This window comes from Pundamilia nyererei, unplaced genomic scaffold (assembly GCF_000239375.1).
Source record: "Pundamilia nyererei isolate P.nyererei 1_Seehausen unplaced genomic scaffold, PunNye1.0 scaffold00072, whole genome shotgun sequence".
Classification (NCBI taxonomy): Eukaryota; Metazoa; Chordata; class Actinopteri; order Cichliformes; family Cichlidae; genus Pundamilia; species Pundamilia nyererei.
In genome coordinates, this window is record NW_005187473.1 from 1,954,300 (window position 1) to 1,974,588 (window position 20,289).

General features: G+C 40.1%; 1 protein-coding gene across 1 annotated transcript in view; it reads left to right on the top strand.

Annotated features, from left to right (window-relative positions):
* The window catches only part of col24a1 (collagen type XXIV alpha 1 chain), an 84,451-nt gene that overhangs the window by 18,983 nt on the left and 45,179 nt on the right, over positions 1-20,289 (top strand). Inside the window, exons 4-14 of the mRNA XM_005737025.2 lie at positions 2,140-2,193; positions 4,542-4,595; positions 8,310-8,363; positions 10,694-10,747; positions 13,513-13,557; positions 14,087-14,140; positions 14,315-14,333; positions 15,728-15,781; positions 16,340-16,384; positions 17,214-17,267; positions 17,558-17,602. Coding sequence (XP_005737082.1) covers positions 2,140-2,193; positions 4,542-4,595; positions 8,310-8,363; positions 10,694-10,747; positions 13,513-13,557; positions 14,087-14,140; positions 14,315-14,333; positions 15,728-15,781; positions 16,340-16,384; positions 17,214-17,267; positions 17,558-17,602 — 532 coding nt within the window. The remainder of the gene's footprint in view (positions 1-2,139; positions 2,194-4,541; positions 4,596-8,309; positions 8,364-10,693; positions 10,748-13,512; positions 13,558-14,086; positions 14,141-14,314; positions 14,334-15,727; positions 15,782-16,339; positions 16,385-17,213; positions 17,268-17,557; positions 17,603-20,289) is intronic.

The window sequence follows — 20,289 nt, forward strand, 5'->3', positions numbered from 1 at the left end:
ACTTTATTTATTCAGGAAAAATGACTCTTATAAAAGAAAATCAGATTCTCAAAGAGTGTCCTGGCCAAGAAAGACAGCAGTATAAACAAAAGACTTGCATAAACTATAACAAACACATACACATAAAAAATTGTTTTCACTGAAATACAGCCAATTAAAAAAAATAAAATACAGGACTGGAGTGAAATTCACTCATTTATTTCCTCCTTCCCCTTTGAAAGTAAGTTGCTGTGTGTAAACAACGTACATTGGTTTGTGTGAATCAACTCAACTTTATCGCACGCAGTGCAGCAGTTAAAGAGTTCTTCAAAAGAAGATTCATTTTGCCCTTCAACTTTCAAGAAAATTGACCTTTTCACTGGACACTGTTGAATATTTGACCCCTATCTTGGCAGCACAGATGAAGCCTTTGAATACGGTCATTTTAGTCGATCAGTGCCTCCGTTTCTTTAGGCCCTGTTGTTGTGGCGAAGGCGGTGGTGTGCTCACACTTTCCATGTCTCTGTATGTGGGAGTCTGGAGGAACAAACAGCTGTTTCTTTATTTATGTATCCCTCTCTGCCCATCTACTTCTCGGACAAGAGATGCTCCAGAGTGCCCTAAAAACACTGAACAGTAAACAGTCTTATCATCTAGTTTTGGGAATATTAACATTGTTTTGGGGGAGAGAAGGAAATGGTGTACAAGTATTTCTTACATGTGACTCTGACCTTTTCCCAAAACATTTTAAATCTTTCTACACAGCTAAACAGAGTGAATTTAGTGCATATGTCTGGCACACAGCCCTGTTAAAAACTAAGTACACCCTATTCCTTCCATAGATGGAAGGTAGCAGCTAGGTGCTAATAATGAAATGTGCTCGATTGATCGATTATCAGCAAGTGTGCGCATCTTTAGCAGAAAAGCAGAGGTTTTGGCAGTCTGCTGGTCTAGAGCTTTCAAGACTACACAAGACCGCAATTTTCCCCATGTTCCAGCAAATTTACCTCATGGCCAGACCTTGCAATGCTCAGAGAAACTGCAAAAAACCCAAGAGCTACATCTCAGACACCAGAGGTGCCAGTTAGCATGTTAAATCTCATGGCTATAGTATATATCGAAAAGGACTGAACAAGTACAGCTTGTTTAAGACAAAGTCTCTTATTTCTAAAACGAACATGGCAGCACAGCTGGGGTTTTCAAAGGTGTGTTTGAATAAACCAGAAGAATCCTGGAACAAAGTCCTTTGGACAGTCTTTGGACTGTCAGCACGGTGGAGGAGACGGTGAATGCTGGGGACCTTGCAGTCAATGATTTGACCTTGAAGGCCTCTGTATGCCAAAGTATTCTAGTCAACTGGTAACTCTGTTTTCAGCTAAAGCCTGAGACTGGGTCATAACAGGACAATGATGCCAAGCACAGCAGCAAGTCTACAACATAAAGTGAAAAAAAGAATGAAGGTGATTCAATGATCCAGTCAAAGCCCAGACCTCAGCCTAAGTTGGATTTTCTGGTTTCTACTTAAATTTTCTAAAACTCCTTTCCACACATTTGGCTTATAATGTGAAGCATTTGATAAACAGGATGTAAGAGAATTTTGAAAGAGCACATTTTTTAAATAAATGAACGAACAAATAAATAAAAGAAAAAGCTGGCTCTGCATTTGGACTGTATGAGCTCACTAAGTTTCTAACAAAACAAAACCTTGAATGATAAAATATCATATCCTTAATTACATTTGTTACTTAAAGTAGAACTGAATGCACATGCTTATGTTTCCTATTAACGTCTTTCACTTCTTGATTTCTAAGCACAGGGAGGATTTGTTGTTCTGCTTCCATTTTGGCGAATTCAATGCTGTTTAGCCCTGTATACTCTATGCATATACTGGATGGTGATTAGGAATAGTCTAGTCGGAGAACACCGGTGTCTGTCTAATAATGAGAATGTAACTTGCTTTACTTGATCAGGACTTTCTTGATTGGGCTTTTAGATGCAAACATTTGACTCTTTTCTTTAAACTTTGCAGCTCCTACACAAATATGCCTAAACAGTGAACTACATGTTATTGCTTGCCATTAATGCACTGTCTTCCCCCCTCGTCCCTGTCTCTATCTATGTCTCCTTCCTTTCCACATTTCTGGTTTCTTTCGGGTTTAGGGTCCTCCTGGTCCCCCTGGTTTACCTGGTCCTCCAGGAAAAAGAGGCTCTCGGGTGAGTAATCTCTGCAAAATCACTCCTCGTGTGCTTTTCCGCTAGTCACCACCACATCTGCGACCGTCGGGAAAGCAGTGCTGACAGACAGTGTTGTGGTTAGTGTGATTAAATCCACTCTGATCTCAAGACTACTTTGTATACATCTGCTAAGGCTGATGATGCAACGCCGCAATCACGCCACAGGCCCTGGAGGCATCTTTTAAACAGAACAAGGCGTGTTTTATTTTTAGTGTCGGACGGAAGGTATAAATAAGTCATAAATAAGAATAACTTCAGTCCCGTCTTTGCTCGACCATGCGGAGACGCATCATCATGGCTAATTTAACTGATGGAATGGAAATACCAGCTGCACTTAAAGAAAACATTTAGCATAATTAAGTTGATTACTTGTAGATTTCAGCACCTGCTTCTTAACCACATCAAGCAATGACTCCCGAGTGTCAGCGCCAATGCATTGATTATTAATGGGGTAAAACCATGTTCCCGGTAGTTTATTTAGGCGAGTGGCCCTCTGTGGATATACTTATGTGCCTATGTGTACATGATTTCCTCTCTAAGTTTAGCCACAGTTTTTTAGATGTGACAATAAGGCAACATGCAACACTCACATACAGGAGTTTGCATTTCTATATTATTGCTAATATATATTGTAATATATCTATATCACTAAAGCACTTCAGGATGGATGCAAACTGCATTTCGTTGCCTTGTACCTGTGCAATGACAATAAAGTTGAATTCTATTCTATTCTATTCTATTCTATTATAGTTCCCCAAGATGTTGAAGCATTAGGTCAGATGGCATGATGTTAGTTGCAGCAAAAGATGAGCAAGGTTCACAACTATGTCATAGGACTTGGTGCTGTTTTGCCTGAGCCTCAGTTTTGGCATTGCTGTTACGCCAGATGACTGATTCCACTTGAAGGGAAGGTTTTAACCTAAGTCTGCATTTTAACAGGATGAAAAGCATCCTTAAAGAAAGACAGACAGGCTTGTAGGCCCTAAGAGGTGGCATTCAGTTAAACATGTCTCCTATTACAGGATTGTAAAACACATGGCTGGAACATAGCATACTTATCACCCTGTAGGCTAAGTCCGAAAGTCCAAACAGGACGAGGCTTTGGACCATTATGTGTTGGAAAGCTGAGGGCAGCGCACTCTAACTGTGTCTCTGCTGTTTCTGCACAGGATAATGGACTTTGTGGTCCAGAACCGTCCCTCGTCACATGAACTCCTTGACATGACAACATGGGATAATGAATTACAGACATTGCTGATGTTGTTGTCAGTGCTGTCAACTAGTGTGAACTATCATGCCTGCAAGTGCAAGAGGCAGCTCTGGTGTATATGAGTGCTAATGTCATATTAGCGCTCAGATGTGTTTGTGCAGAAAGATGATATTGTATCCTATAACAAAGCTGTGCTGGGGGGAAGAGGTGCTGATTATCATAGAAGCTTTTGTCTTGCTGAGTTGCAATAAGAGAATCTAATGTTTGTGCCATCAGAGAAATTAATTCCATTTGTTCTTTAAGGTGGACCTTAGTTGACAGTATGCACTTTCATTCAGAAGACATTAGGCACAGCACTGAAAAGTTGGAGCTTCTTTTTTTAGCTCTTGTTGTAGTGCAGAAAAGCCTGGTAAGCAGCAGGGGTACAGATGTGGAGGAATGCAGTGCATTTATGGTGGATGTGCGAGTGTGCATTTGACTGTGCACATGTAGTGTCATAAAATAAATATATTGTTAGTGCTTATTGTTACTTGTTTTTAATATAGTCTAAAAGGGCCGTCTCTGAGTAGAGTCTGAGCCAAGAGTACTGACAGGAAACTGCATGCTTTTGCAGAGCACAGGAGCTGCAGGCAGAAAGTGAAACTAAGTAGAGTGTTTGATCGAAACTTAAAGTGTGCGTGACGTGTAGAGGAAGTATATAAATAATCAGACTGGCGGCTCCTTTTTCAGACTGAAGTCTCCATATTCCGGAATATGTAAAATTAAAGATCATCTTTTGAGTTAGACCACTTTGAGCCGTGTCTTTCTTTGCCGTTAAACAATACAAAGAACTGGATTTAATAGTAGCTTTAAGCACATGTGGTTGCATAACTGTTTGGTTCCATGATATACTGATTTGCACTGAGGGCGAATGTGATAGGATAGAGTTATTTGTTCATTTTAAATCTAACGGTGTGTGCACTTCTGAAGAAACTGCAATATCTTTGTGCAACTTTCTTGTTTCATCACTTTTATTTTACATTGCTGTGGAACATGTAACTATTCTGAACTCATCTCAAATTGAGCTGTTGACAGCAATGCACAGCAATTTCACATTTCTCTGCTGTGTCTGTTCCAGGGTCCCCCTGGTCCACATGGAAAACCAGGACAGCCTGGACCACCTGGACCCAAGGTGAGCAGTATTCTCCAATAGGAGAAGGAGTGGGGTGTATAAACAGCACTCTGTGAGAGTACCACACAGAGTTCTGGCTAGTACACTCTCTATGGGTGTGGAGAACGTCTCCTCACAGCCGCAAGGGGCACCACTGAACCCAACACACAGGCCAGGGATGTTGTTCGGTTATACTCTGCTTTCACATGCTTTCATTAAAAAGATCTAGCCATATGCTTTTAGTCACCTTGTTTTGTAAAGAAGTGGAAAACCCATGGCTAAGTGCTGGTTTGTTTGAAAAGGACTCGTCACATTAGTGGGTTTTGATAACCATGTCGTCACTGCTCTAGTAGTTGAGGTGCTCAATCCATTGGCTGTGGCTGTGGATAAGGAAATAATGTGTGGTGTAAATTAATCGGAAGCTTAGTGATCGGATTTTGCTGTTTTAGCCGACTTTTCAAAATGTACTTTAGGAAACTACTGAAACGAGGAATTGGCTTTAATGCACCATCAGTGCATGTGGGTTATTGTATAAAATGCGTTGAGAAGACAGTCGTACCGAAAAACTGTAGAAATACACTCAACCTGCCATTTTTTTTAAATTAATTTATTTTTTATTCTTATTGGCAGTAGATCTAATCATGCTATTCATCAGTGCGGCGTCCTGATTTCATGCTGTCTTCTCCTGACAAGGCCACACACAGCGTTTCTTGACATAATGGCTAGTTCAGTTAGAGGCATGTCAAGAGTTTGTTTTTAAAGGATAGTTGTACACAGTTGTTAGAGTCTGCGCTTTGCGTCCTTGAACATTAAATCAATCAAGCACATCAGCAGTGATGTCACTAAGTGGCTTAGTTATCTGAGAAATCCCGCAAACTCATGGAAATTTACTCTTCTGTAGTTAAAGTTTTTACTATATAGCAAATGGCATCAATTATAGCGACTGACATGCTGTTCCCTGAAGAGAAGAGAGTGTGTGCAAGAGGAATTAAACACAGCCAGATGTAGGCAAGCATGATAATAGCAGGCCTGTATATTGACACCGTGCACCAGGAGGAGACAAAGGCGGTTGTTTGTTTAAATGATACCCTTAGCTTAGATCGTTATTACCTTGGGTTTAACCACAGGGCATAATTGTGCCAGTCCTGGCTCATTAACCATAGCACTGATTTCATATAAAAAGGGGGAAGAAATCAACAGAAAGCGTCACTGCTAAGCTTTTTCCCCAGCTTAGGACCAGAAACATCGGTAAGGCTGAGCGAGAATGTGGGCAGCGCCATGCAGATGTTTGTGATGGCTGTATTCCTTACTGTCTACCCACAGAGTGGCTGCCAAGACCAAGCAATCAATCAACAAACACTCCCGCTACAGGAGTCAAGCGAAGCACGAGTGGTTGTCCTACCCTTCCCTCTTCATTGCTGATTGCCAAACTTTCCGACAAGCGAATGCCTCTTCACTTTGTTAGTACACGGAGAGAAGAATTCTATTTATGAGACTACCAAATGTTGTTTTTCTTCCTTGATTGTTGAAACAGCACAGAGAGGTGGATTTATTCTGTATCACCTCTGACCTTGCTGAGACGCTGAGATTTGGCTAAATTCCACTGATCAGCTATTATGCAACAGCAGGCCACCTGCCGGCTTTCTGTTCTATCAGCGTTTACTCCCACACTCATGTGGAAAAATAAAAGAGTATCTAATACCATAGTGACCGGTCAGTGAGTCATTCTCAGCCCTGAAACCCTTTGCGGAGGCAGGGAAGCGACTGAGAACCTCTTTGTCTCAGTTTTGGAAAACATCTCTTGTTGAAATGTGTTTTGTTTCTAGGACACTGGGAATATGGTTACTGACGCTGAGCCAATCTTACATTTTTGAAGCCTAATCTGAAATGTTATAAAGATAAGCCCTTAACCTGAAAGAGCCTGTCAGGCTGTCGACTTTATGCTCAGCCGACTGTTTTTTAAACAGGAAGGAACTGGTTTTATGATATGGCAGGATTTCTCTTCTCTCACTCGCTTAGCCTTTGTATGCCTCATTGGGTGTCAGTCAAAACTATGGAAATATGATGCTTAAAAACACAGGCAGGTAATCTTTATTTGCAGTGAGTGTAGACGGATAAGAAAAATGTAAAAAATGGGATTTACCAAAATCTGCAGTTTTATAGAGATATCGCCAATTAGTTTCTGGAATAGCCTTCCTGACACCGATTTCTGGTTGTTTATGTTTGTAGGTTTCCAGTCATTGGAATAATCACACAATCTAATCAAACAAGTTCAATTCAGTCAGTTTTCTTTACATTTAGTTCCTCCTCTTACTCTCCGGTATAGTTCAGTTGTAGAAACATTCCTCAATGTGATCTATGACATAAAAATAAATAATGCAAAGAATGGAAAATTGTGACGTTAGAATGAAGCAACATTCCCTTTGTGTAGCTGAAAGCATTTTGGTGCCTGTCTGTTCACCTCCACATTTCAGTACATTTGTCTCTAAAAAAGAGGGTCTGTCACGCGTGTTCAGCTCATCATGCATGTAAAACACATTTATTAAACTGTCACAAAATATATTTGACTCACTCGTTTTCTTAGTATCCAAACCCAAATATTTTTCACAGTGTGCAAAATGTTGTGCTGTATTGCTGTTCCCCCTGCTTTGCAGGAACGGCTAACTATTCCTCACCAGGACACTTTAGTGTTGACAACAGCAAGTTGGAATGTCAGATTAAGTATTGGCGCTAAAATTATGTGACAGTCTGCTGGCATTGCATCTTTAAGGCTGTCTGCTGTCTGGAGAATATTACTTTTAGTTGAATCACAACAGAAAAGATGTTCTGACCTAAATCTATTTCATACTGGGGAGGAAAGGCATGAGACCTCTGGCTGTTAAAGAGCAATATTGCTGTTCTCTGGAAATCCCTGCTTTGCTCCAGCTGCTTGTTTGGAGTCAACTGTTTCTTTCACTTTAATAACCAACTAACTAAGTAAAACAGACTAAGAGCTACAGTATGTTTCGTCTTCATTAAACCCATCAAAGACTCACAGGTGATGCTTGTCTATTACACAGATATGTGTGTAAGTTTTTGAAAATTGCCTCTTTACACTGCTACAGCAGATTATAAATAAAACAATCAAGATGTCAAATTACTTATAGACCCGGCTGAAGGTTAAAGCCTCTGACTGTCATCCTACACCAGATGGCTATGAATTTGGTATGCTTTGCTTTTTCATACCATACAAAATGCTACATGCAGACCAATGAAAAAAGGCTCCTTCCTTCCTTCCTTCCTTCCTTCCTTCCTTCCTTCCTTCAGCTGATTTTCAGTTTTTAGGATCTAAAATTACTTCTAAATTTCCCAGAATGTATCTAATGAGTCATTCTTTGTTATAAGCCTTTGCAGATGTCTTTTATGTGAGATGAGCATCAAATTCGGCATCAGACTCACTCCTTTACCCCCAATATTGTTTTTCTGGTTGCCACCACCTAGCCTTTTGCTGACAGCTATCTTAAGGGTTCACATACATTTTTATACACATACAGTGTAAATCAGGTAATCAAGCACTGTAGCCTGCATGTTATGCATGCTTTTTTTCTGCATACTTATTTTTGGACCTCTCAAAATCAGAATCTTTATGTATACTATTTTTGAGGTGTGGCAATATCTGGATGTGCGTGTCAGCAATAGATTATAAATGCACTGAGTGCCTGAGATTCTGACCTTGTGACCCTGTTTCTGTTCTAGGGTTCAAAGGGAGACCCTGGGCTGTCTCCAGGTCAGGCTCCACCAGGAGAGAAGGTGAGGAATCTGCCACTGGTCTCTGTGTCCGGCTCTCTGTCCCTCTGCTCTTTGCTATGTTTGTCTCATGACCTCACGAGTCGTCACCCCCACCATTTCACTTACTGGCAGCTTTTGGTTTATGATGTGGGATTCTTTTTTTTTTTTCTTCAGTGTTGTGAAATGATCCCAAAATGTTGACACAGTTCATACAGTAGAGTGAGTACTAAAGATTATTCAGCAAGTCACAAAATACTAAACAGTTTTCATTCATGATGATGAAAAACAGATTTTTCATTTAATTTTACGAGGCGTTTTCAGCATACCGGTAAATTAATTTTCAAATACTACAACAATGACTTTGAGGGTATGGTTTTCTTTATCCCAATGAATTCATTCTACATTGACTTTAAAGCCTTTTTTATGCATTTCTGAGTCATTTTATTGTCACTGAATTGTCTGACATCATCACGGCTGGCCTTTGCTTAGTCTATCATCTCTTCTGTCTCATTTTCTTCTTCAAACATGATTACAGTAATGATATTCCTGAGAAGCACTGCTACATTTTTTTGAAGTGATTAATATCCAAACATATCCGTCTTCCCTCAAGTTTAAGGAGCTTCGCATAGCAAAGTATCATAGCTCTCTTTAAATCCTCGCTGGGGTAAACGGATTAATGTGAAGTTTCAGTAGGGTTCGTCCAGTATTACTTACAAGTTCATTCGTAGTGCAGTGCTGTTATCACTCTTGTACCTCCATGAGACTTAAAGATGTGTGCAGCTGCGAGTGTTGTTTCACACTGTTCAAAATTGAGCCAACAAGAGAAAGGAATGCTGGGAGTATTTAAAACACTGAGGAAACATTTTGGAAATAGCAAGGAAATCTTTTTGTTGCCCAGATGCAAATTTAGGGTTAGCCGAACTGGGGTAGAGTCCATCTATGGGCATCTTGACAGTTTGGTGAACATGAAAGTGAAGAAATGTTGCAACAGGCTAGTCCATTTTGCAATATCATTATGAATTTTCAATTCATAATGATACTCATTAGTCTGTATGGCCTTGGATGCTGGTATTCATGCTCCTAATGACATGGATGGTTTCCTGGGGATCTCCTCCCTGATCTGCATCAGGGCATCACTGAGTTCCCGACAGTCTGAGGTGGAACATGGCGGCTTTGGATGGACTAAAACATAATGTCCCAGAGATGTTGTGTTGGATGTAGGTTAGATGAGGCCAGGAACTGTCTGCATGCTCTCACTAGATGAGACCAGGAGGAAACCATGGGACGTCTCCATGCTAGCACAAGGCTAACGCAGAGACACAGACAATCATTCACACTCACATTCACACCTACGGTCAGTGTAGGATTGCCTGTTAACATAACCCATGCATGCCTTTGGACCATGAGAAGAAACTGAAGCACCTGAAGAGAAGAAAACATTCAAATTGCGCACAGAAAGGTCACTGCACTACCATGCACTGTGATTATAAAAAATCGGGGTGTTATAATGAGAAAGAATGCTGGTTAAAATCTGTTAGCCAAGTTAATTTCTCATATGCACGCTCAACTTACCTTTATTTAGTTTTTTTTGGGTTTTTAAAATCAAAATAAGAATATTTTGATCTCTATATCATTAAATCAGAATTTTCACTGTGTGGGCTTTTCTTGTAAAAGTGATGGCGAATTAATAAACAGATGCTTCAGTCCTTACTAATAATGTTTAGCAAGAAACAACTCAGCTGTCCAAATGATGAATCACAGTGTAATTTCCTTGTTTACTTTTTGTGCATGTGTAAGTCAAGTGTGCAGTATCGTAACTGAACTCAAGCAAGTGTAAGCTGAGTCTTCTCTGAGTGAGCACAGGATTAAACCAAAAATGCTGCTCCCCTCTAAGATGGCAAAGCTCTTGACAACAGGACTCAGTCAGATCCATGACAGCGACATAAATAACAGATTTAACAAGTGGCAGCTGAGGTAGCACACAGCGGGATTAGCCGGCCACAGCCACAACAGGATGGACGCGAACAGGCAACATAAGATCCTTTTTATGAGCCAGAACTCTATTCTGAGATGTGAGGAGGGCGATCATGTTCACGTTGGTGTTAACTGATGCCTAATTTTATATCTAACTGGTCAATCACTGCCTATTTTGCTTGCTCTGGCCGCCCACATTTCTCATTTTAACCAGAAAAGCTATTTCCTTTTTCAAATATTGCATCACTTTCATGAATTATTCATTGGTGTAATGCTTTTATGAAGCTTTAGTATTGAGTTAAACAATATTTCATTTATGGCATTTAATAATGACTGTGCATGTGTTGTACTGCTTTCTTTTTCCTTTGTTTTATTAGGGTGACAGAGGACCTCCAGGTCGTCCTGGACCCAATGGATTTCCAGGCTTACTGGTAACATTTATTCTATAAAACTGCTTGTGAGATGAGAGCATAAAAGACTTTCAATCTGTGAAAAAGTACATGTTTATGTACTGTATAATGTCATTTTGTTGTTTTATAATTCTTTAAAAAAAAATCACTGGGAGCACAACTTTTATCTTACTTTTACCATTTACTGTTTCCTTTCAATCCTTTGTATTGAGGTGAATCAGTGTGGCCCATGTCATCGCTGCTTGCCACAGTTCTCCGTCTACAGTCTGTGTTTCTTTATATTTTCATTATAAACTAACAGAAAGAAATATATGAGTCCATCTTTTCTTGCTCATTTTCCCCTCCTATATCTTTACTTTACCGTGTGAGGTCGATCCTGTTTCTTCCTCTCTGTCTCAATCAGAGCTTGAAGCTGACTGTTAGGACGTAGTGCTGCTTTGCTCAAAGCTAAACCTGGCTTTTAAGGTTTAAGGTCAGAGGTGATCTGAAAGAGGAAAACGACCTTTCCCTGGACCGTGGGATCAATAGCATAGTCCATATTCCATTCCATTCCATTTCAATTCAATTCAGTTGTATTTATATAGCGCCAAATCACAGCAACAGTCGCCTCAATGTGCTTTATATTGTAAGTTAGACCCTACAATAATACATTCAGAGAAAAAACCCAACAATCATATGACCCCCTATGAGCAAGCACTTTGGCGACAGTGGGAAGGAAAAACTCCCTTTTAACAGGAAGAAACCTCCAGCAGAACCAGGCTCAGGGAGGGGCGGGGCCATCTGCTGCGACCGGTTGGGGTGAGAGAAGGAAGACAGGATAAAGACAAGCTGTGGAAGAGAGACAGAGGTTAATAACAAGTATGATTCAATACAGAGAGGTCTGTTAACACATGTTGAGTGAGAAAGATGACAGAAAAGAAAATGCTCAGTGCATCATGGGAATCCCCCAGCAGTCTACACCTATTGCAGCATAACTAAGGGAGGATTCAAGGTCACCTGATCCAGCCCTAACTATATACTTTACCAAAAAGGAAAGTTTGAAGCCTAATCTTAAAAGTAGAGATAGTGTCTGTCTGCCGAATCCAAACTGGAAGCTGGATTCTAGGAACAATAAGTAAGCCTGCAGTGTGAGAGCGAAGTGTTCTAATGGGGGTGATATGGTACTGCCTTGGGTACCAGACATCCACTGTCATGCCATGCTTTAAAACAGAGAATTTCATAGATGCAGTGACGGGTAAAATGAAAAGCATTGATACATAATTATCAACTGACAGACTTAAATTCTTTTTAGGCTTTATAGTTTTACTCAAAGCCACACATCGCTGCTGTTGTGTTTGAGTTTTTCTTGGCATGACCCCATGAACTCAATAGATTTATTCTGTTATAGTAGGTGGTCCTGCTCCTCACATGGCTGTATCTACAGGTAGCTTCTTGATGAAATTCTGAATCTGGTTTCCACATAGTTGGCCTTAACCTTGAATCCCAAGAGGCCACATCAGTGTTTGCAGTAGCTAAACTTAATACATCCAGCACACCCCCTGCGGCCCATCAGGTATTTTCAGAGGAAATTACTGGCCTACGCTCTTTAGCCCTGCGTGGAACTTTTATTGGGCGTGAAGGTCATATGTCACAACCTCGAAAGTACATGACAGAGACATTGATACTGTTCAAGAAGCCCTCTTTCTTCCCCGAAAAAGACACTGGCCTGGCCCTGACCTTGTGTTTTGTCGCTGTAAACATCTGTTGTTGATAATCACATCAAAAGCAAAAATAAAGCGCTTAAGAGGAGAATAGCTCTGATTTACTCAACAATAAATCCTGTTTAGCTTACAAAGAAAACGTGCTTACTTAACTAAATGTGGGATTTTGCTGTAGCCCAGGGCTGGCTTTGGACCAGAGCCACTAAACTGTTTCCACTTTAATCACTTTCTGCAGAATGAACATTTTTTTTTGTGTTTTAATTGAATCACTTTGTTTTAAAACCACACAGAACTCAGAAATGTGCTGTGGATGTTTTTATAAACTGTCCTGATGTAAAATGGGACACCGACTTGTTAAAACTAGATGGCACAAACTCAAAGAAAACTGTTTAGAGCAAATTTCTCAAACAGAGATGTCACATGTAATAGATTTGTTATATATTGTTTTATCACACGTCCTTTGGCCAGTCCCAAAAAGTGTGCCTGCCCACAGACTTTCCCACAGAAACATGAAGCTCAAACCATTATTTTCACTGATACAAAACTGCATAATTTCTCATGTTTACACAGGACATGCAGGACGTGCATAAGGTTACCGACCCAAGTCTAAAGCATTATCTATGACTTTGGAAATTTTAAAGTAGTAACACAAAAACTGCCCACAGGAAATCCATCCCACTGTTTTTTTCTTTACTTCATCAAAGTGATTAACTACCCTTCTTTTTTCTAGTTTTACTGTTGGCTCTTCTTGTTTAGTGCACTGCTTGGGGTCTGTCCAGTGGGGTGGTTGGTTAAACTCTTTGAACCTGACACATAGATTCATGGTTTCCAAGTAGTTGAATCCTACTGAAGCTGGTAATCCCCTGACTTCATCCGCATGCTTTGTTTCAACACTCAACATGATATTTTGATTAGACTGACTGCTCTCTAATAGCTCACATTCGGCGTACATATTCTTAATTTAGCATTTAGTTTTTATGCCTTTTAATGCTGCTAGCAGGGCAGCTTAGTTACTCTTAGTTACCAATTTTTCAGTTGAAATTTACTAAATTTACTAAAAGTACTTGTTTCATTTTACTTTTTAAGGGTCCTAAAGGTTATCTGGGTCCACCTGGACCACCAGGAGAACAAGTAAGTAGTTATTTGTGTTCATGGTTTGTGTTACAGCCCAACAAAACTAAAATTGTTAAATTCAAGGTAGCTGGATTCCGGCTAGTACTTTGTCACAAAAATACAAATAGGAACTGGGTTGGTACACACATGCAAATGAACGAATGCAAAGATGAGTGTGTGACAAGCCAGTTATGGTAGTCCTTCAGTTGTCCCTTATAGTAGCTGGTTCTTTTTATGGCTCTTTTTATCCCTCTTAAAACTCTTCACTTTCTCAAACAACGACAATAACAAGAATGAGTCACATAACAGTGAACAATGAGCTGAAGTAAAAGCCAGAGTGAGATAGTGAGGGATGGGGTGTATTGGAGGGGTGCTGAAAGGTGCAGTTAGTAGACGGAGCTGTTGGGAATGAACAGTGCTTGTTTTATTCCTTAGCTGGCACTGCTACTAGAAGTCTGCGTTTCTCCCCTTTCACGTTATCCGTCCACTAATCTCCCTATTCACCGGTCATTCTCTCTCTCTCCCTTTTCCTCTCTCGTCACTTTAGGGCATACCAGGACTTCCTGGGGAAGCTGGAGCTGCAGGTTACCCTGGCAGGCAGGTGCAGTGAAAAACACACAAAAATTGTTTCTCCATCAATCCTTGCAGATTCCTTTATTGCTCTATCGAGAACTTTACTAAGAGAACACAGCCACAATAATGTACACTAATTTCTGCTGACCTATGCACATCAGATGCTTTGTAGTCAACAAAGTCTCCCTGTTTTTCTTTGTAGGGCTCGGCCGGGCCACAAGGTAGCCCTGGCCCTAAAGGTGTTCGTGTAAGTATAAGGTGTTTTCTGCTATTTTTTTTCCTTCAGTATTACTACATTGAACTCTTTCATTTCCTGAAAGGATTAGGACCAGAGTTTCAGGCTGGCTCCACAGTGACTGAAATGCCCCAAAATAGGAGAACAGAAGAAAGACAGTAGGTAGAAGAGGAACAGATGAAATCAGAAGGGGCCAAATGAGCTAGCTAGAGAATGGACTTAAGAGGAGCGTTGCGGTCCCAGGAAACAGGATAGCTAGGATCACAGTGTCGGACCGAAGCTGGCAGGGTGAGAAGGAGCCACAGAGGCAGACAATGTGCTGAAAAGAAAGATGTTTGAGCAATGAGAGAGGGTGGAAAGGGATGCAAAAAAAAAAGGATGACTCGGAAATACTGATTACGTTGTATGCTAACTGACATACAAACCTGAATGCAGCCAGTCTGAATTGTAGTACAAATACTGAGCAGCTTTAGGGTTTTTTGCTCGTATTTTGACAGTTTGGTTGCAAAAATGAGGCTAAAACCAACTTTTTAATTTCTTATGGCTCCAACAGATTTGTTTTTGGTGTATGTTAGCTTGTAATGCAGGACCAATTATGATATGAGAACACTGTTCATGATTTAAAATCAGATTAAAGATCCTACCGGTATTTGGGTTTTTTTTGTTTTTTTTTTGTTATTGGTACAAAAATTAAATCGATCATTGGTCTCAGATACTGATCCTGTTTGCATTTTTACTCACTGGAAAACTCCTTGAAATTACCTGTAACACTGATGAGGAATCTGTGTTCAGACTGTTCCTGAGCTACATTTACCTTGAACAAAGAAGAGTTTGGCCAGTGAAACCAGCTATTTCTCCCATGTTTCCCACAGGATGCATCAGGGCCACACATGTCTTTTAAAATCCAGAATTAAATTTTAAAAGAATAAAAAAAAAATCCTCTGACTGTGTCATCTATTTTTACCCAATTAGGCACTTTCATGTGGTGGCTCTGTACTCCAGACAAAGATGTTCAAGCTGCGACCGTCCTGATTGTTATGAACTGATTTCAGTGGCAAATCGTTTTTCCTGTGCTGCCATCAGCACAAAATAAGTTATTCATGTTAGCCAAGATGAGCGGACATGACCCACATCTGATGCAGGGTGCAAAAAGTCAGATGCAGGAAAAGGAAATGTAGTCAGTTTCCAAAATAAAAGACTATGTGCAGCTCTGTTGCTGAAATATTATTAGTGCATTTGAAGGCATTCAAGAACAGTGCACCAGACAAGCTACTATTCTTCTTCTGTTGTTATTTTATAATGACAAGTTAATGTAAGCATTGTGCTGTGTTAATGCAGCACAGAATTTTTACTTTGTTGTGATGTTTTTCTCATTTTCAGGGTTTCATTGGGCCTCCGGGCGATGCTGGCCCACCCGGGCTGGAAGGGGAGAAAGTGAGTGATGTTTGTTCATTTCCAGTGTGCAATTTGTCAAAGTCTCTATAAACATGACACATTTCCCATCACAATTTTTTTTATTTACCTCTAATAAATCCGTGAATATCTTATCTTTCACCTCCATTTATTTACTGTTTATTCAAACTTTCCCCCCATCATTAGGCTACAGAAAAAAATATTTTCCATTTAGGCAGTCAGTAATTACTGAACACATTGCTTCATTCTTGAGAGGTCAAAATCTAAGAAATCCCGGTGTTTGTAGTTTTGTTGTGGCTTTTTCACATCAGCTTGTTTTATGCCAAGAGAACTTTATTCAACGTGATGAAATGCATTGTTAAATCCTCACCTAAAGTAGGCTGTATTGAGAACCTGTGTGATTTTAATGGATAATTTAAGCATCTTATTTTATGGGCTTATTTTGTTTTATGGATTGCGGGGGAGATTAGAAGAGCTGTGGTTGCTTAGGCTCATATCCTCTCTAATTCTCTTTCCAGTCATTTCAATTTCAATCCTAAACTTGCGTGAGAAATCTAACTGCTTGTTTTTCTTTTCTAGGGCATACCTGGACCTGCTGGAAGACCTGGCCCCAAAGGAAGATATGTAATAATGAATCCATTTTGGTTTTTGCCATACTTAACAGTTCCCTAAATCTATACTTTTGCCCATTACGTTGATGGTAAAAACTGCTGCTATCCAGCTCATCAGGTATACAGTATGCCAGTATATAGCAGTACTGCATATCCACACGGGCCCCAGAAGCATCCAAAAGAGGCACATTTGTATCCTGCTGCTGTGAATGTGCTAAAGCAGCAGGAGGCGGGTTTGATAGGACATCGAGAGAAAAGAACAAAGAGGACTATTACACATGTATGCATACATACAATACAGTGTTCAAGATATAGCAAATTACATGCATCTTGGCATATTGTCTGCAAGTTTGTTCCAGGGTGGCCTTGAATACAGTTACACTCAGAGACAGATGGAATGTCTAGGTTGGGCCCGCACACTGTGAAAAGTTAATGTTTTAAAAACAAGCCTTCGCTTCTCTGTATTGAAGTTGCCAAGCGGGCAAAAAGCCCAGTGCCTGTTTTATCAATTTTTTTTTTCTTGGAACAGTGATGTCTGCCTAATACGCCGGCTAATCTTGCCTCATTAAAAAATGTGCTTTTGCACATTATGTCCATGTGAAGTTAATCTTGAATAATTACTTTGGGAAATTGCACGTTAAATGCTACATGTAAAGTCAATTTTTAAAAAACGTTTGCTATGCCACGCACGACAGAAAGCAGAGAGCCGTTATGGAGAAAGCAGAAGAAAAAAAACTACTCTTTTACCTCTGTGGAGGTGCTACTCTCTGCAGATTGAGGGTAAAGTTAGAAATGGTAGTCCTGACTTTCTTAAATTAATTGCGGATGTATTTGCCCCGTAGGGTGTCATGGGGGATGCTGGGGAGAGGGGGCCTCCTGGTCCAGATGGAAATGAGGTGAGAACTTGTGCCCGCTTTTTGTTCAGTATGTCCAATACTTACTTCAGTCTTCTGTCTTCATCCTCGAACTCTGGCTTCTTCTGTTTGTGCTGTCTCATTAGAGGCAGCACAGGTGGACAGTGTCTCATAATGCTCAGCTGTAAAATGTACAGTTATATGCGTATGAATAATCCTAGCTTTACTGAGAGTTTTTTAAGGTTTTTTATGATCAGATGACATAAATATGCTTTGTTACTCCTGTATTGTTTTGAGAGTGAGACAAACGTACTTATGATGTTCCTCCACAGGGCCCTGTTGGTGGGGCTGGCATAAGTGGCTTTCCTGGTCTAAGGGTGAGTCTGTATTTTTTTTTTTTTTTTAGCAGCAACATGTTTTGTTTGATTTAGATTTGTGAGTCCATTCTTAGACCTGTGACTCACAAGGCTCAGTTTTGTCAGTTTTATCTCAGGCCTATTGTGTCTTATTCCACTTGTCTTAGTGCTTAGATTGGGATTGGCTCATGAGCCTCACGACTGACAGTAGTTAGGAATTTTCACGTCGCAAGCTAATTCTTGGTTAGATTCCCTGTATCGTTTAATACGGGTTTTGTTTTCCTGATGGCAGTAGTGTCTTTTCTGTTGTTCTCTTCCATTGTACGTCAAGATATGTGGAGCTGAGGTGACCTGAATGCAAGGCACAAAAACAATGTAATGAAATAAGATAACATGCCTTTATTTAGGCAGGTATAAAAAGTCCCAAAGTTTAAAAAGTAAATAAAGGACCTACAGAGAAATCGGAGATGCACATCAAGGAAAATGAACGGACATCTTGAGGCAAGTTTACAAATACTCTCAGAAGTGCCCGGGGAAGACAGATGGGTGTGGACACAGGTGATGATATCTACCAATAGGTGACAACTAGACAAGGTAAGACAGGAAATAAAAGCAGCACAAGGTAATAAAGGCTGACTTTCAAAGTAAAATAGGAAAAACATGTAAGCAAGAAGACTTCACCCTAACTAAATCAGAGGCAGAAGAGACTTAGGGAGGAATGAGCAGAAAACCACTGAGGGGAATAAAGGCACTCTGATAAACTCAAAACAGAGGCCGAAACCCAAGAAAACACCATTCAAAACTACAACAATACAGGCCCACTGTAATACAATGAAATCAGGAATAGGAACTCAATAATTTCAAACTAGGATTATTCACAGAACCAGGACTGAAGCTTTAAAGCTAGAGAAACCCAGAGAACCCAGAGACACTGTAAATCTACCTCAACTATGGAGGTCATCTGATTGGTTCATTTGATTTATTTGTTTGTCCGCTACCTCAAAGAGGTATTGACATATTTGCATACAAAGTGCACCAGAGGTGGGGCTTGGCCCAATTCAGAAGTGATTAACTTCTGGAGATGATAAGGATCTGGATCCAGGAATCTTTGGAAGGATGTTTTACTTTTCTGAGCTCTTCTACATCCAGAAAGTTAATTCATGCCTGATGTGGAGGAAATTTTCAGCTTTAGTGTCTCGTCCTCCTCTTGTTGTGTTTAGTAGAGGCCAGGTGACTGTCAGTGGGTTTCTTTTTGTTTATGTATGTTCATGCTTTAGCCACTGGTAAGGCCATAAGTAAGGGACTCGTATAAATAGGATGTGAATGTGATGAGATTCACAAGTAAACATGGGCTTACATGTTAAAGAGAGCCAGACATCGAAAACCTTAGTGAAAGCGAAACTTGCCACATGCAGACAGGGTGTAGAGAATAAAGAGAATATATAGCTGCCTGCTTTGTTTTTTTTTGTTCTTTTTTAGTCTAATGTCAGGTTGAGTGTAGAGTACTGGAGCTGAGCTTCTTGTTTGCTGTTAAAGGGTAAAGTGAGTTACAATAAAGAGGTTAAAATACATTTAAATTAAGGAAAGACCATCAGAGGCCTAAAAGAGAACAAGCTTTTTTCCATTACTGCAGAATGCAGTATCGTGTGTCTATAGTTACTTCCAGATGTTCACGTCAGCCACCCTGATACAACTGTATACAGCACCTGTCCCGTGCTTTCAAGTGTCGTTTACACTGGTTTGTGTTCCTCGTATCTTTGAATTTATTGGGGATTTTTGAGGGGTCACTGAGTGGCGCTAGACACAGCTGGAGGAATGATTTCTCAGCATTCACCTCAGCTACTGGCTGTAAGTCACTGATCCTACTGAAACAGCCAGACAGGAAGTATGCACACACCATCTTCAAGTGTTTTGGTTCAAAAAAAAACCCAAACCTAATATCATGCAGAATTTTACATGTGCTATGCAAAAATAAATAGTTGCTTTTGATTATATCAGTTCTGCTAGCCATGGCACTTGCTGTGTTTAACTGATGACAGGTCTCATTCAGAAACTGCAGACCACTTGGTGTAAAAAGAAAAGGATGTGACACTGATTTACACACTTGTATGTGTGTGAATGGGCTTTCCTTTCCTTTCCTTCCCTTCCCTGTGCCTATTTAAAATTAGCTCAAAAAGTAAGGAAATTTGTGTTTTGTTGATTATTCCTTTGTTGCCAACAATGCTTCTTGGCAAGATATAAGGGAAATAAACAGGCTTTTCAACAGTATTTATTAACAAAAAAATACCTTTTGAAGTTTGCACGAATTCCTACCAAAGAAAAACAGTAAATTACATTTCTGACCAAATGAAATCAAGGTGCCACCACGTTTTGTTCCTTCACAGTTGTATCTGACGAACTGCGCTTCACTGTGTTCAGTGATATTGATCATAAGCACCGATGTGAACGCTTTAACACTTTCAGGTTGTGTGACGGAACAACCCGGAGCAACGTCAAACGCTACTTCTCAAATGAAGTCAGTGATAAGATAGTTTTTTGCAATTTATATACTTTTACTTTTACTTTTACTCAAATGCAAAAAAGGAGGCGGTAACTGACTTATTAATAATTAAAGCTGATGCAGTTCTCAGACAAGTTATGGCCAGTAAGTACTTTTGAGTAATCATACTAGAGAGCCCAAATCCCCGCACCTCTTTAATCCAGCCTTT